Here is a 17,370-nt window from a genome sequence, read left to right on the forward strand (position 1 = left end):
GCGTGCATTTTAGGTATTACATAGGCTATACATTCCTATTTAAGAAAATAAGAAGAAATCCTAATTTTAATCAGTTTCCTTCACGGGCAGACTGGCATTCTGGTACACAAAGAGGCCTAGTGCCACACACACACACACCTTTGCACCATAGTACAAAGGTGTGTGCATGATATCTAGCATCAGTTTTGTATTGGAATGACACCCATCCAGTACAAAATCTGATGCCTAGATTGTTTTATTTACATTTCACACATTGGAAGTGTGGCGTATAGTGCAGCACACAAGCAATAAGTGACACGTTTACTTAGAGCCTGCTCAAAAGTCAGGTCTGACAATCTGTTGATGCACAGAAGTGCAAAGGTGCACAAAGCACCATTTGCGTGCTTTTAAGGGCAACTTTCCTGCACAAAAAAAAGTTTTATGGCAGCAAGCAAATACTTTATCAAGACTTAGCACCGGTCAGCGTCCCTGTGCAGTCTTCCATAAGTTGCAATACAAAACCTTCAGGTTTTTTTAGCCACCATATCAAAAGAATTGTCTGTAAGATGAATTGTTTGATGATATTTTTAAAGATCTTTCATGGAGCAGAACTTCTCTAAAAAGGATTGATTGGAGGGGCTGCTGCTAACCGAACGTTTTCACACTGCTTTTGACTACCTACCAGTAACCAAGACCCCAAACTTGAAATTGCTGCATGTTTTTCAATTGTAAAGCATTATCATTTTACAATGGTTAAAAGCCTCATCTTTTTTTACCAAATATCCGAGGTTATACAAATAGGGCGATCATAGTTAAAAGGCAAGAACAGTCTGCCCCTTGGAATGTTTATTTATCCATGCAGACCATTTCTCTCGCTTGCATGCAAGGTGAGCTTATTTCGACATATATGAAGCACAGACACATACAGAGCAATTCGAATAAAATATCAGCCTTCCTGACCTGTGAATTTCAAGGGAGTGCAACACAAATGTTGTCTGGTCTCACCCTTACAGCCCCCCACACTTCTCCCCATAACTACGGGCCTGCACACAAGGGGAAACATTCCTAAATATGATGCATTTTCAACTGACACCATGGAAGAGGTTATAAGCACATCAACCTGGATTATATGCCAACCTAACTAAAAATCATGGTTAACTGTTGGGCAAAGTGCATTATGTTTATGCAATTGTGTGATATTTTTGCATATGTAGCCTCAATTCCTATCCATTTCCAAAATCTAAGCATTGTTTTTTCTATGCCCAATCCCTGGTGCACCTGCCCAAACACTTTTCCCGCCCTTTCTAAATATATATATATTTTTTACTTTGACTCATGCTAAGTTTCTGTCTGCAGAGTGGTGGTATAAAAGGCCGTTCTATCCTCTTCTCACCCACGTACCTTTTATGTTGTGCCGGATTAATGTTGCTTGTTGATGTATGAAATACTGGTATACAGTTGGTAGCTGTGCTGGAGTGTTCCTCGGACGGCGTCGGGGGGTTTACCTGTTGCTTTCCGCGACTGCTGCTCCCTTCCTCGCAGCCGGGCTTGGCTCCGCCCCCGCCCTTCTGCCTGTGAAAAGACCGGCCGGGCTTGGCTCCGCCGGGCCGTTGACCACCTTCCACCTGCCTACAATCCCCAGGATCCCCTGGGGCAACGCGGACCTGATGGATGAGTCAGCGCGCCAGGAGGCGCATAAAGCTGTGACAGGGGCCGAGTCCCTTGTGTTCCTCGGACGGCGTGGGGGGGTTTACCTGTTGCTTTCCGCGACTGCTGCTCCCTTCCTCGCAGCCGGGCTTGGCTCCGCCCCAGCCCTTCTGCCTGTGAAAAGACCGGCCGGGCTTGGCTCCGCCGGGCCGTTGACCACCTACCACCTGCCTACAATCCCCAGGATCCCCTGGGGCAACACGGACCTGACGGACGAGTCAGCGCGCCAGGAGGCGCATAAAGCTGTGACAGGTCCCTCGTCCTGCGAGGACGCGCGCGGGACACGCCGGACGAAGCCCGAACAAAGGGCGGGCCGTCTGTGGCCATCAGGGGTCGACAGTGGTCGGGCGGGCCATCCCCCTAAGCTGCTACAAAGGTGAGCTAAAAAATACTAACATGGGAAAACGCAACAATACTACCACAACCCAGTTCACTAAAGCTCCCTCTTTTATACCTGCCTCAATTGAAAGCATGCTGGAAAACGCTTTTAATTTAGTTACCACTGAGATAGCTAATACTGAAAGAAGAATGTCCATGGGACTGTCAAGTCCATACTTAAAACCCCCAGAATCCCAGCCAGCTTGTATGACTAATTTTTTGCCACTTTCCCCAGTGGTCACAATCAACAGAATTGTCTTGCCGGCAATTTCACCCCCTGTTTTATCAGCGGACAATAACGTTATTACCATCATTGACTCACAGCAAGACCTCACTGTCATTCCCTCCTTGGTTCCTAGTAATAAGACACTCAGAGAGAAAAGGAAGAGAGGTCCTACTAAACCAACACCAAACAAGAGAAAACAACCACCACGCAACAAAGGGCAACTGACCCCACAGAGTATGTAATCTCGTGGAAAAACCACATACAGTAGGGGTCCTGAAAGAGAGATTGTACCCTTAGCTGACTCTAATATTGCTACTCCCCCTTCAAGTTGTGAGCAAAACTCTGCCTGCACACAGACTGAGCCAACTATGGGAAGTGCTTCAAAGGACAAACTAAATGGGAACTTTATTGAAACCATAGTAGATTCAATTTTTACACAAATGAAAAGTCAAATGGATAAACAGTTCAATATGATTTTTAAAAGACTGGACAGATTAGAAAGCCTGGTGAAAAAGGAAGATGTAAAAAGAAAAGGTACTAATAGTATCGACAAGTTAAGGGGAGATCGATTCCTGAAAGATATGGAGACTATCAATAGGGGCATTATGGGGGAAAGCCCCACCTGTGGTACATTGAACACTAAGAGTGTAACCAGGGACAGTGACACAGGGAGAAATCAGCTTCTGCCATCACGGGATACCACTGTGGATAAACCATCTCAGACCGTGTTGCGTGTACCAGTTAGGCAGCCCTGTTCCACCGATGGGGTGGTGGGAGCCCCAATGGGGTCTGCTTCTGGGAAAGCGGAGAAACCAGAAAATGTTGCTTCCGACAATGGGTTAACTAATGTTACACGGCCCATAAAACAAACAGGCCCAGTCCTTCACTTGCCCCCTGAAGCCTGCCCTTATGTTTTAATTCTAGCAGGAGTCCCCCCTTGAAAGAGGACCAAATAGAGTCTTGCATTCAGTTAAAAAATAAGTCTATTGATTGGCTGTCGAGGTACAAAGGTGTTGGGATGCAGATTTCTAGCGAAATCTTGACAGTACAATGGGTAGATTGGGTTGGTCCCTCGCCCAAAAACACCAATGGAGATTGTATTGTCATGAATTTCAGGCATCCCTTAACCGTAAAATACCTATTAAACAGCAATAACACCCACTTCAGGCCTTTAACCGCTGTGACCTCTCTACCTCTGGGTTATTTCTATAGACCTCCACAGAGACCATTCAACCCGGTTACACCAACCTATCCATTATTTAACAGATTTAGTGCTCTATCTGATCTGGAGAGCCAGGGTTGACCACCAAGGGACTCCCCAGATGTCACAGAAAGGCCCATGACCAACGATAATGCCTCCCTGTATAACAACAAACTCAGTACCATCATCTCTGTTCCCAAACCTTCTACGGAGGTTACATCTCCAGGGAAATTAAATACAACTGATCTCGTTACCCCAGTCATTAGCCCTACCGATAGGTTAACCGTATTAAGCTGGAACATTGCTGGTCTTAAAGCAAAAATTTAATCCATTGAATGGATCGAATGGATCAATAATTTTGATATTTTAATGTTCCAGGAAACAGGGTGCACTAGTTGCCTGCTTCTTGAAGGCTATACTTGTCATAACCATATTGTACCATGTCTGGCGGTGGGACGACCTAGTGGAGGCTTATCATTATGGGTAAAGATCACGTCGGGTGGAAAAACCAAAACTCTGGCGACCAATGATGAGAATTTTCAGGCTTTAATCTATTCCAGTAGGATAAAGCTATGTTTAATCAACTTTTATAATAATGATTTTTCATCTCAACCCAATAACAATTTTATAAGGTTATTTGATTTTATTGACAAAATTGTGGATGGACATACCTATGGTATATTTGATGGGATTATCCTGGGAGGTGACTTTAATGCCCACATTTACAAGGGTAACACCAATTCCACTGTCCCTCTCAGTCGGGTGCTACCTTGTAAAAGAGGGGAGGAACTACTTAATCACATAGCCACCCGTGACTTAGTCAATGTCATGGAGATAGCCAGTCGCACCATGGGCGAAGGCCCCCTGGCTACATACATAGCGCGGCTGTTCCTCCACAATCGACTATGTATTCATTTCCTCTTTACTTGTGGACTGTTTAATAAATGCTGACGTCCCTAGCACCGTATATAGTGACCACAATCCAATTTTGACTGTTTTTAATTCTATTAAAAGATTGGATAAGCGACAGAAAATAGGGGCAACTAACCTGACGGCATCAACTGACAAACTCAGAGTAATTTGGAAGGGGATACACAACAAGGGGCTTTTATCGCGCATTATTAATAAACACCCCCAATTGATTGATATTTGCTTATCCATCAAACACCAAGCCCCCGATATTATTGCGGCTTTTGAACGGCTATGTGCGGCTTTTAAAAAGGAGATCACTGAACCAGTCACACGTCTGAACAAAGATCCCAGGTGGTTCGACAGCTCCTGTTCCAAAGCAAACCGGGAACTACGGGAGGCTCTTTTAGTAGAACCACGAGACCAGCCCTTGGTAAGAAAATTAAGGGCACACTATAAGCGTGCCACTAAAACTCGGGCTGAAGAACTATTAAAGGAACATTGGGAATCCCTTGCTCGCACAGCCGCTCTCAAAGATGTTGCCAGGTTTTGGGGCGAGGTCAAATCTCTGAGGTCTATAGGATCAAACATTACCCCTATCAACTGTAATATACCAGGTAAAATGTGGGAAGATAATTTTACAAATATCTATGCTGCATCTTGTGCATCAGCTGACACCATCTACCCAGTTATGGCACTTAATTTCACGATAAAGGAGGTTGAAGACGCAATAAATCAAAGCGCAGGCAACAAAGCACCTGGTCCTGATGGATTATCAATTGATCAAATTAAATCAGAGCCTGAATTTTGGTCACCTCTATTGTGTAATATTTATAATAATTTTTCCTATACCCCTGCCCCGGAGACCTGGTCTAACAGTATTATCGTCCCCATCTTTAAGAAGGGTGACAGACTCAATCCTAGTTGTTACCGCCCTATATCTTTAATTGATAACACCCTGAAGATTCTAGGTAGAGTCATTTTTAATAAGATCAGGGCATGGGAGGAGGAATTTAAGATTTTACACCCGTGTCAGCTGGCTTTTAGAAGTAACGTGGGGACTGTGGAGCAATGTCTGAATTTAAACCTAATAATGGGCAAATACATCATAGCTAAAAAAGTCCCTTTGTATTTAGGATTTATGGATTTAAGTTCAGCTTTTGATTTTGTTAACCGCTCTCAACTATGGGTGGTTCTTTTAAACTATGGGTTAGACAAAGCACTTGTATATATTTTTGGCCCATTTGCACAGTGACTTGAAAGCCCGCGTTAGAATAAACAATGAAGGGGAGGTTTCAGAGGACATTTTAATAAGCAGGGGGGTCAGACAAGGTTGTGTCTTGGCCCCCTTGCTTTTTATTTTGTACATAAATGAACTAAGCAATTCACTGTCCAAACAAACAAGTGATGTCCCCAGTATTAATGGCACTTTACTCCCATGTCTTTTATACGCGGATGATGCGGTCCTTATGGGCCGCACTCCTAAAGCACTACGCACTTTAATAACGGGCTTTGTCTCCTACATGGCGGATCTTGGCCTATGTACTAATTTTAATAAATCGTACATAATGTCGCGTGGGCCTAAAAAATATAACATCCAGCATATCATGTCTGGGAGTGATGCACTAAAAAGCACTAGCACTTTTCCCTACCTAGGCCTGATGTTCTCTAACACATGTTCCTGGCAGCCCGATGTGGCCCATGGGAGGAATAAACTGGGTAAGGCAATAAACTCTATAATCAGCCTTCGACAACCCAAACGTGCTGAGATAGTTATCCCGTTATTACAAATCTACAGAACCCAATGCCTACCTACGGCAACCTATGGTGCAGAGGTGTGGGGGCCCACTAACAGCGCTAGCATACAGATTGAAGAGAACAGATTCTGTAGAAAGGTTCTGGGGGCATCTATCTCAGCACCCACTTATGTTTGCCATAGGGAGCTGAATCTCTTCTATGTGGAGGACTTCATCAGGTCAAGACCAGCACTATTCTGGTTAAAAATATGGCGGAACCCTGCTGCTTCTTTGACCCAAGAAATAATTATGGACTGCCTAAAATGTGACAGGGATAATCTCATACCTTGGTTGGGGACAGTAAAAAGAAGCTTAGCAAGTGTGGGTATGGTGCACCTATTCTCCTCCCACCGAGCCACTGAACAATCACAACATAAGCTAGTAAGAGGGGCATTGTACAATCTATATCAGAAAGAGAGAGAAACATCTGAGCAACACAAACCTGCCATCAAAAGATATATCCCCCTCCTGGCACACGTGGCAGGCCTAACATGCCACAGGGATACCTTAGAAAAAATTTGGGGAGGTGGAACAGACATTTGCTCTTTCGTCTCAGGGGTGGAAGCATTAAATATTCCCTATCATTTCCACTGGGCTTCAATAAAAATCTGGTGGCTTTGCAATGTCCCTGAAACCCAGGGTGTAAACAAACTTTGTTACACTTTTTGTATTTCTGTGGTTTTTATGCTAGATACACAAAACTTTTTTTAATTCCCTACTTTAAAGAGCATGCTGTGGTGGATTTTAATCTAGCATTTAAAGAATTATTAATGTTGAGCTGTGATGAAGTAATTTTCAGAGTAAGCTGCTTCCTCCAATCAGCGATACATTCCCGAGCAACTATGAATATGCCCTGATAAATTGAACCACTTGGATATTATTGCGGTTTTGTACAAGAGATTGAATATTTATTTATTGCACACTTGAACTCTAAAGTAGCCCCCCTTGCACATTGTTGACACTTTGCATATCGTTTTTAATGTTTGGCATATAGCCAATTAGTCTATACAATGTTTACATTTATTTAGTGTCAGCCTAGATTATAAAGTGATGTACTTTTAATGATATAATTAGATGGTTCCCTCCTAAATATAAAATGTTAGGCAACCATCACACACATCTATTGTGTATTTTTAAATTGTTTTAGACAGTTTTAATTGCTTATTATGAGGATTGTTGTGATGACTTTGTACTTTTATGGATGTTCTTACATATCCGAATAAAGATCCTTTGACTTGACTTGACTGTACTGAAGTACTGGGGACAGGCAAACAGGACACAACGTCTCTAGAGTTTGTTAAGACAGTCGATCAATCCCTCTGAGTGGTGGAAGTAGGTGGTGTTATCCTGATGGTGACATATAGGGCCCTATTCACCAAGGAAAACTTAGACGTTTGGTCTAAACTTAGACCAAACTTCTAAGTTTACGACTTTTGGAATTCACAAAGGGCATTTACAAGTACTATTTTTGTGGGGCGGAGATCCAGCCGAGTGCTGACATGAAGATAGTACTTGTAAATGTCCAGTTGTATTGAGTGCAAAGTGATTGTTACTTTACTAGGAGTCCATGACACCTGCTTACAATTCATCTCTGATGCCATTTTCCTGTTATGAACTTGTGTATTAAGGAAACAATGGAGATATTAAACCTGTGGAGGTCAGTAGAAGAATGTTTCTCAATGACGCCTCTTTTCCCATGTAAGTGATCAGTATTAGCAATTATTCTTATTATAACATTTTTATTAGAAGTACTCATCTATTGATTTTTATTAGTAAGTCACTATTATTTATCACTGCAAACCATATGGTAATATTCTTTATTGTTTTAATATGTTTTAATTGTTCAACGTTAGCTAATATTGTTTGTAATCATTTTATTTTAGTAGTTAAAATTATTAACAACTAGAATGGATATATGGATATGTATGTAGGCAAATTTCAAGGGTATTTATAAATAAGGCAAATTGAGCTTAAAACCAATAGAGCATTGTACAAGAAGGTAGGGTGGAATAAAATATTGAAAAAGCACTCATGTGGCATCCAATGGGGGGCTGGGCCGGACAATGGGGGTGTTATTGGTTATTGAAAGGGCATTCCTTGAAGATAGCTGTCTTTAAATTCGTTCTGAAATGGCACAGTGAAACAGTTTGTTTCAATTGTAGCATCATAACCATGACAGCATTTTCACATGGGTTTCCTTGACTGATGCTGTGCCTACACTAAATACCGTCTATGGGCGTCCAAATGTAACCTCATTGGTACAAAAGGTAGTCTCAAGAATACATTCCCACATTCAATTACATTTCTTTTTCTGTGCTTGAAAACTATGCGTTTTGGTGAATATACTTTAAATTAATCTTTGTAAAATCCCGACAACGTACAGTGTGTATGCGGCAGCGTTAGTCAATAGAACATGTACAAATACTCCAAATACATGCTCTAATGACAGAGGGATGGAGTGGGAGGTAGGAGATGGCTGGGGCCAGAGTGTGGGGGCATAAGAGAGAGGTGGGGAGGAAATAGTGTCAGGGTCCTTGGACACGGGGGTGGATGGAGAGGGTCCTACGGGACTTGTGACATAGCTAATCGAAGGAAGGAGAGTAGTGGGTGTGGGGAAGTGGAGCCCACAAGGGCACTAGGGGGAGCAGAGGTCTGACATGTCAGCAAAGAATCAAGCAGTAGGTCCCGCCACAGCTCTAGTAGGAGCCATGTTGGAATGGAGCGAGGACGAAGACAAACATGATGAAGAGGGGTAGTGGAAGCAAGGGGAGAGCATAGGATGGAAGGTTAGGACACCTCTCAAGGTGTACTCAAGGGGAGTCAGGCGAGGGGAGCGGTCTCAGCTAGAAGGTAGGGCACTTAAAGGGGAATACGCTGGTAGTTGCAGGACATTGGTGGGATGAGGCGACGAAGAAGCAGGGGCTCCACAAGTCCAGGGGAGAGGGGTGCGCTGCCTTTGCGTCTCAGAGCAGGGCATAGAACAGATAGGCAGGGGCACTAACTCCAGCACTCCAAACCAACCTTATGGTTTGCAGGCATGTTGCAACGCAGGAGTGTTGCGGCGATTCTGCACATACACAGAACTATGCACAGGAAAACACGACCTCAGTGAATAGGTGGTGTACCAACCTACCACGTTCGTACCCAAAATCCCTTACCAACAAGCTATAGTGTATCATTCGTTCTCCGTCTACAGCGAAGCTACCAATGATTAGACAACCCAGAACATGTAACTCTATCTTGGGAATCGCGGGAGCCCGACACTCTTTTGCGTAGCTGCTCATACTTGTCCACAATGCAAGAAATCAGAGACACAGTATAGTTTAAAATGTTTATTTCAACTAACGCGCTCTGTGGTGCAGTACACAAGCCAATACTAGCAGCAGAATGCATAAACACAATATTGTCAGCATTGTTACAATTCCATAGAATACAAATGGGGATATCATGTTATAGAAAGCAATGGAAAAGGAAAATAAGACCTAACCACCCTCCCTGTGACAAGATATATTATAGAACAGAAGACCTCTGGGCTTTGTCAGCTGACCCCCATACCTTAAGGCCTAGATGCAATGTTCACATCGCAGGACAAACACGGGTCTTCTCTCTGGAAAGGTGTCTCTCCTTGTGCGCAAAAGCAGGTTGTGATTGCAATATTAAAGCACATGATTTCCAGACGTGCAGCTGTGTGTAGCCATGTCTAGGGTCGAGGGACAGATCAGAACAGAATACCAAGGGGCATTGTTGTTTACCCTTGAACATCGTCTGCAGACTAAACCTCAGAGCACAGCAAAGAACCTGCAAAGCAGACAGTTCTCATGTGTAAAGGGGCACAAATAAAGCCTTGTGAAATAGATGCTTGCAGTGTCGGACGCAAAAGCAGGTTTATGGCAGCGAAGCTCATGCTAATTTAGCATTTGTCGGCAATGGACCTATAAACCTTACCACAGGGGAGCAGACTAAGGAGATTCATATGTTGCTCACTGGTCTCAAGAGAAAGAGATGGTAGGGTCTAATGCGGCTAGCCCGAGGCCAACATGGCATAGTGACATTGCTGCCATATTAAGGTCTGGGGTGGCCTTGGCAGTGCAGCAACCCAGATGGGTCAGGGCAGCCCCTGCAATGGAGGGTCACCATGCAGCACCAACAATGAGGGGGCAGTTAAGAGGGCTTATAAGGGCCCATGGGTATCCCTTAGTGGCAGAAAAGGGGCTGGCCAGAAGGGGCCCAATGCAATTGAATACACAGGTTAGGTTACTCAAAGGCGTGTGAGAGTGTGTTGACCCTCATCAGCATTTGGACTATGAGAAGAGGAGTCTGAAAGAAAGAAGGGGAGCTAGTAGAGGATGTACCCATAGACAAAGACAAACGCCTCTAGCAGCAAAGTGGGGCATGGGGTGTTCCCCCAATGTTGTGACTAGAGTGTTGCAGGACGGACCTGCTGATCTGGAGACTCGCCAAAAGGTGAAGGTGGACATGGAACCCTTCCATCTGGTTTGGCAACTAGATGCAGTGCAGAGCACGACCTTGATGTCAGGTAAGGGCATTAATAGAGGGGTATTGGGGGGGTAAAAAAGGATGATGTCCAGTGGGGTAGAGGCATGGGGAGACAGGGAAATGGAGAGGTATGTCTGAGAAAGGTTCTGTACATCAAAGAGGCTGGGGTGGGGACAGACATGCAGCTGTTAGCAGCAGAGGCAGTGACGGGCAAGGGCAAGTCCAAACAGGAAAACGGGGCCAGCCCAGATCAAGCGACCCAGATGGCATCAGTTAAACCGCAGGCAGGAAGTGACGGAATTGAAGCTCGGGAGCATAAGGACAGGAAGGGGAGCCAAGGATAATATAGAACTTAAAATTAAGAACCTCCTGTACATGAGGCTATCAAAACCCTTGTGCGCCCATTTAATGCTGGCTATAAAGGAGTAATTATGGAAAGGGAATTATGTGGAGCTCCTGAAGTTGCTCCAAAGGGATCTGCAGGCAAAGCAGGTTTACAAGGAAGAGGAATATGAGCTGTTCAAGTAAAGTGGCCCAAAGTGTTGGCAATCATAGAAAAATGGATAGCGGCATTCTTGATTTTCCAGAGAATATACAGGAAAAAATACCAGAGACGGTGCATGTAAATTTCAAATATAAGAATGTGATCAGAAGGGCTCAGAATACATATATGGGCCAGTCATGGGCTTAATATGAGGAGGAGTTTTGCACACATTTTGTGTGTGATCCAGAGGCAAAGTGGGTAGAAATTTACAAAGGTCTCTGGCATCAGACAATGGGCACGGAAAAATTAATGAAGACCTTATTTACCGCTGTTGACTACCCTCTGGTATACCGACTCTGTCAGTAGCGCTGCTCCAGATGTAGGATTAGGGCGGGAGCAAAGCCACAATGTGGCATGCTCAGGACATGCTGGAGTTTCAATATAAGGGTATGTACTAGGGAGTACTGTGTGTTTTGGCATGAGTGCTCCAAGTGTGGAGGGAAACATACACTGTTGCAGTGCTATGGGGCAGAAGATACAGTCGGGGGCAACAGACTGGGCAGAGGAATGAATACCAAGGCCAGCTGGCAGCACCCAGGTAATCAGGCACCAGGGAACCAGGGAGTTCAGGGTTCACATGGGAAAATGGGCAAGGGCTCATACACTAATTGAGGTAGAGCACATGGATTACTAGTTGGCCCCATACCACAAAAGAGAAGATGCAGATTTGTTGTAGGTTTTCAGGAGGATTTTATGTTTGGGTATGAAGGTCCAAGGGTACGTCTGTGGGGGGATAATTTGAAGCAAGCACTGTCACACAAACTGCTGGTGCCGGCAAAGCTTCATTAAAGAGGTATAGGAGGGTAGGATAAAGGCCTCTTCCAGCACATGGTCAATGCAGGACCTGATAGTCTCACCCGTTGGCATGATGCCAAAGAAAGAGAGGGGGCAATTCATGCTAATACAACACTTGGCATGTCCGGTAGGGGTTTCGGTCAATGATTCCACACTGGAAGAAGAGCGCATCATTGTCGTATTTGTCCGTGGACGTGGCCATGACGGAGCAAGTGGGTCCTGGGGCTTTGTTGGCTAAGTGCAATTTGAAATGCTAGTACACTCAGAGGATTTTGAGTTGCTGGGGCGCAGTTTGATGGCTCATGGTATGTAGACAAAACCCTCCAATGGGGTGATCCATCTCATGTGTGCTGTTTAAGAGATTCAGTATGTTTTTGCAATAGAGCTTCACGAGTCAGACAGGGAAAGCCACAGTAACACACTACCTAGACAATTTCTTTTTTGTGGGTCATCCCAGTTCTGCGGACTGTCGACAACAGTTGGCAAGTTTTCAAGAACTTACGGGTGACATCGGGGTGCTACTGGCACAGGAAAAAATAGCTGGGCATGCACAGTACTGTCATTTCTGGGCAATGAGCTAGATTCAGTAGCCATGGAGGCGCGTCTCCCGGTGCACAAAAAAGAATGCATGCAGCTGTTGCTAGACGCTATGCTACAAAAGCAAAAGGTTACAGTCAGGGAGTCAATGGTTGCTTTAGGACATCTCAACTTTGACTACAGGGAAGTGAGGCCCGGGAGGACTTTTTGTAGGCAGCTCAGTTTGTCATTAGCAGGGCTGTCTCTGCCTCAACACCACATTAGATTGTTGGCAGGGGCAAAGGAGGATCTACATATGTGGTGCCGGTTTTTGGAAGAGTTCATTGGCATCCCGATGGTAACCCCAAAGGACTAGGAGTGGGACATACAGATATCCTTTGATGGCCTGGGAGGGCTAGGTTTCGGTTTGTATTGGGGGTAGATGGTGTGTGGAAGAGTGGCCTCTGGACTGGAAGTGGGGGACAGGAGAATATCCTTCCTAGACTTTTTTCCCCTAGTAGTGGTGGTGATGCTTTGGGGTAGAGAGCTGGTTCACAATAAGGTACTTTTCCTGAATTGACAAGATGGTAGTGGTACATGTGGTCAAAGACTATCTGCATGAGATGAACATGTGCTTAAACTGTTGAGGGTTTTTGTTTTGGGCTACTTGAGACATTATGTAGTTTTCAGGGCTAGGCATGTGCCGGGGAAGGGGTGAGACAATTACATTGTAGAAGCTCTGTCTCATTCACAATGGGAGAGGCTCCATGGGCTGGCTATGGATGCAGACAAGGACAAGGCCCCAATGCCAGGAGCAATGTGGAGCATATGCAAAAAAGAATACTTCAGTTGGTGGTAGGTTCTCTAGCAAAATCCACCAGAAAGCCATACATGTAGGCTTGCCAGAGGTGCTCAGACAGTGCGATTAGGCAAAGGTCGGAGGTATGGCACAGGGAGGAGGACATAATTCAGTACATACTGGCATTGATCGAAAAAGGGTTATCCAGAATCACAACTGTAGGGAAATTTGTAGGACTTGTATTAATGGGCAAGCTCCTGATGGGCTATGCATCATCAGTCGGGGAGTCCGGGAAGAGGATGCAGGAGGGTTGGGCGAGAGAACAGGGCTGAAAGCCAGATATAGGAGGTCATTGTCACAACAGCTCTTGGGTAAAGTAGTGGGGGTCATGCCGGACTTATGGACCAGCAGAAAGGAGAGATGTCTGTTCTCCACACTAATGTTTTGGATGTTTTTTGAGGCCTTCGGAGTGTCTAAAATGGTAGGGAGGGGGGAGTACTAGGATTAATATGGGAGGATGATGGGGACAGAAGGTTCAGATTGGAGTTGCTCATTCAGCAGCCAAGACTGATCAGAGAGCCAGAGGGAAGACAGTAGTCCTGCAGTTTTGCCCATTGTTGAGACTGTGCCAGGTGAGGTTGAGTAACATCTTCAGGGCACTTACCGGGGCATCAGGATGAGCAGTGTTCAGGCACAAGGATGGCACAGGGGTGTCATCTTTCCAGCTACTATGGGTATTGAGGAAATCACTTTCAGAAGTGGGGGAACCTCCAGGACAATATGGCACACACTTGTTCAGGATTTGGATGGCCACGGAAGTGGCATAAGAGGGATGTGGCAGGGGTAGGATTATGCAAATTGGGTGGGTGGCAAGTTAAAATGTAAAGAGAAGGGACTGTTCAAGGGAGGGGGCTAAGGACATAGGATAATGATTGTATAGTGAAGTTTCGTTTTTTTAGGGCTAAGGCCTTGGATCAATCCCCTTTATTCCATTGTACGTAACATTGAATAGAGTGGTTGTTTGATGTAGTTAGAGGAAGTACATTTTAATTCATCAATCACGTGTTTGAATGTTTATCAGGGAGAAAATAGAAGATATAAAGTCACAATTTATGTAAAACAAAATCAGCTACCACAGATCCCTATTGTCAAAAATAGTGGAGAAACATATTTTTTCCGTTGAACCTGGCTGCACTATGATTTCACAGGGTATCATCTATCAACGCTATTTCAAGGTGATTTATATTTTGAAAACACTACCCCACTCAACCACACATTGGTAGCATCACAAACTCAGTGGACCAAACACAAAGCAAGGTTTTTTCTATCTACCACATTTTTGGTGGTCTGTATTCTCTTTTATGCTGTGTCCTTTTTACGTCCTTTGTATTTTCATCCTCCACAATCTAAAAATATGCACAGTGCTCAAATATCAAAAGTGTTACACCAGCGGTTCTCATGGGGACCCTGACGACTTAGAACATTTTAAAATATTGACAGATTAATAGTGTATATAAATAAAGAAGCAAAATTGAAAATGGAAATTTTTAAATGTTTTGTAAATGTAAAGGAATTTAAAATTGGGACTAAAAACTAAGTTGATGTCCTCAGATTGATTAGTGAAAATGCATCAAACAGAATACAGATCCACATGTATCGACATTTTTACCTAATTGCGATTTTCTGAGAATCACAATTAGGTAATCGCTTTTCCCATTGATGAAGCTCATAGAGTTTCATTTAGAGATTCTTAGGGGTTCACAAATTGACCTACTTCAGGCAGTGGTCCGTGGGACTACTGCCTACTCTTAAAATAAATTTTTGCCACCATTCCAAAAGGGGAAGGTGTCCCATGAGGACCCCTCCCCATTTGCAAATGGGTTGTCATCAACTTGAAGTTGGTGTTAATATGCGAAAAATTTGTGACTGCATTCATCGTCACAACGATTCATACATATCTCTGCGATTCGGTATTTGGATGGGACGCCCTACACATGCCCTTTCCAAATACCGAATCGCAAACCCATTTTGTGATTCGGTCACAGGTTACTGAATCGCAAAATAGGGTTTGATACATGGGAAAAGTCTTTTTTGCATTTCCAAAAAGGCCGATTCTGCGAATCAACCTGTTTGCAAATGCAAAATAGCTACATACATGTGGACCATAGTATGGAAGATGGATCACCTTTGTTGAATTTAGAAAAGAACCAACATTCCTAATACAATGAAATTTTTCATTTGTTGTATTTGTTTGTGAATTAAATAAAATATATAATAATGTGTGTATTTGTTTGATGAATGCTTGTTTCTGTATTTTTGTGTACTATTTTGATGTTCAAATAATCAAAACTGCTTAAGCCAGTAGCTCCAGCTTCCAGTAAAAAAGAAGGGCCCGATTACAACTTTTGGTGCAGTGGGAGTGGGCGGTACGCCACTGCCATGCTCCCACTGCGCTAAAGCCGCGGTGAGGCTATCCGCCAGATAGGAGTTTCCTCCTGTCTGTCAATCATTTTTGCTCCTCCACAGTGGTTCCTCTAAAAATGTGCACTGCAATTGGAACGCCAAAAGCAGATCCTGGAACTGAGGTGAATATATAAAGGGGGCACATATTGTGCCCCCCCCCCCCCTCCATGCATCCACATGGCGTGAGGCACCAGGGAGTCCTGTAGGGCTGCCTTTCTTTCTCTCTGCCACAGTTTTCATGGTGGTGGAACCATGGCAGAGAGGAAACTCGTAATATGCTTGGTGGGATCGTGGCTGTCCCGCTAAGTATACTGTGGCATCAAGCCCGCTGTGTCACAGCCAGGAAACAGAGGTTCCCTGGCAGCATCGCTGGTCCCAGGGCAGTCCGACGTCCCAACTCGCAATGAGGCGGCCAGATCAATAGCGCAGCGGTGGCTGAACAGCCACTGTTGTGCCACCACGAGGAGGACCACCAGACTCATAATTTGGGCCATGGTGGGTGTCCCTGGATTCCAACAATGATTTGTTGTGGTCCTTGGATTCATGCAATGATTTAGTTGGGGTCCACGAAAATCACAAGTTTAGGAACCAATGTGCTAGACAGTTGAGTAGTTTATTGCATTCTGTTAGATTTCCTAAACCAATAGGCACGTGAGTGAGTCACCTAATTATTGTTCTTGTTGTTAATTATTTTAAGGAACTCGTACAAAGCTCACTCTGATTTGTGATAATCTGCTTTGAAAAAACTTATCTTATGATGGAAATTTACTTTTGGATATCTTACGTTGATTGAATCATGAAGCAGTAATTTCAACAACTGTTGAATAAACAGTGAATACCGAATGAACAATTTGTCGTTTAATCATCATTACCCTCTTATGTTTTGAATGAACTAGACCCACGGGTCCTTCTTGTTGTGCACAGAGGTGCTCTCTCTCAACAGAGTGAGCTTTGAACGAGTTTCTTGGATTGCACACTGCTTGGCCAGACAGTGTTTCCTCTTGTAGCACACTACACATGTACAAAACGTATCACCTTGAAAAACCTCAGCTGTGCGAGCTCCTCCTTCACTTGAGTTAATTATTTTAACCCAGTTCTACAGTTATTAAAACTTAAGGAGATAGTTATCTTTGTACGTAGTAATTATTCATTAATTTGTCTCAGAACAGGAAAGCAATGCCTAGTTTTTGGTTTGCATATCTTTTATACTGAATTCCCCACTGATGCAAATAAATCTAGTTCTCTCTTGTGAAAGTGGGGAGAAATTCTATTTTCTTTAAAATTGTTGCCAATATAAGACATAATTAGCAAAATCAAAAAAGGAAAACAAAATATATTTAGATCGAGTCTACTTACTGATTACTTTAGATTTTGGCTTTGTTGTTACTAGAATAAACATAAAGACACAATGAAGCATTAAACTTGCAAATTAAAATAAAGAGAACAGAACAGTTTTTAGCTCTGAATGTCGCTTTTACAAATTATGCTAGCTCGCCACTTCATAAAAATAGACTTCAAACCCGTTTTTTCTTTAACTCTAGTGGTATGTTTAAAGAAAAG

At 43.8% G+C, this 17,370-nt stretch overlaps 1 protein-coding gene across 50 annotated transcripts in view; it reads right to left on the bottom strand.

The window, feature by feature from the left end:
- LOC147708230 (uncharacterized) overlaps nt 1-17,370 on the bottom strand; it is a 2,035,583-nt gene that overhangs the window by 825,318 nt on the left and 1,192,895 nt on the right. For 45 of the 50 annotated variants that reach the window (XM_086926979.1, XM_086926974.1, XM_086926953.1 and 42 more), the window contains one exon: nt 17,167-17,196. The exons of the other annotated variants lie outside the window; for them this stretch is intronic. In XM_086926979.1, coding sequence (XP_086783105.1) covers nt 17,167-17,196 — 30 coding nt within the window. The remainder of the gene's footprint in view (nt 1-17,166; nt 17,197-17,370) is intronic. 50 annotated transcript variants of the gene reach the window in all.

The sequence above is a fragment of the Lissotriton vulgaris genome, chromosome 6 (genome assembly GCF_964263255.1).
Source record: "Lissotriton vulgaris chromosome 6, aLisVul1.2, whole genome shotgun sequence".
Lineage (NCBI taxonomy): Eukaryota > Metazoa > Chordata > Amphibia > Caudata > Salamandridae > Lissotriton > Lissotriton vulgaris.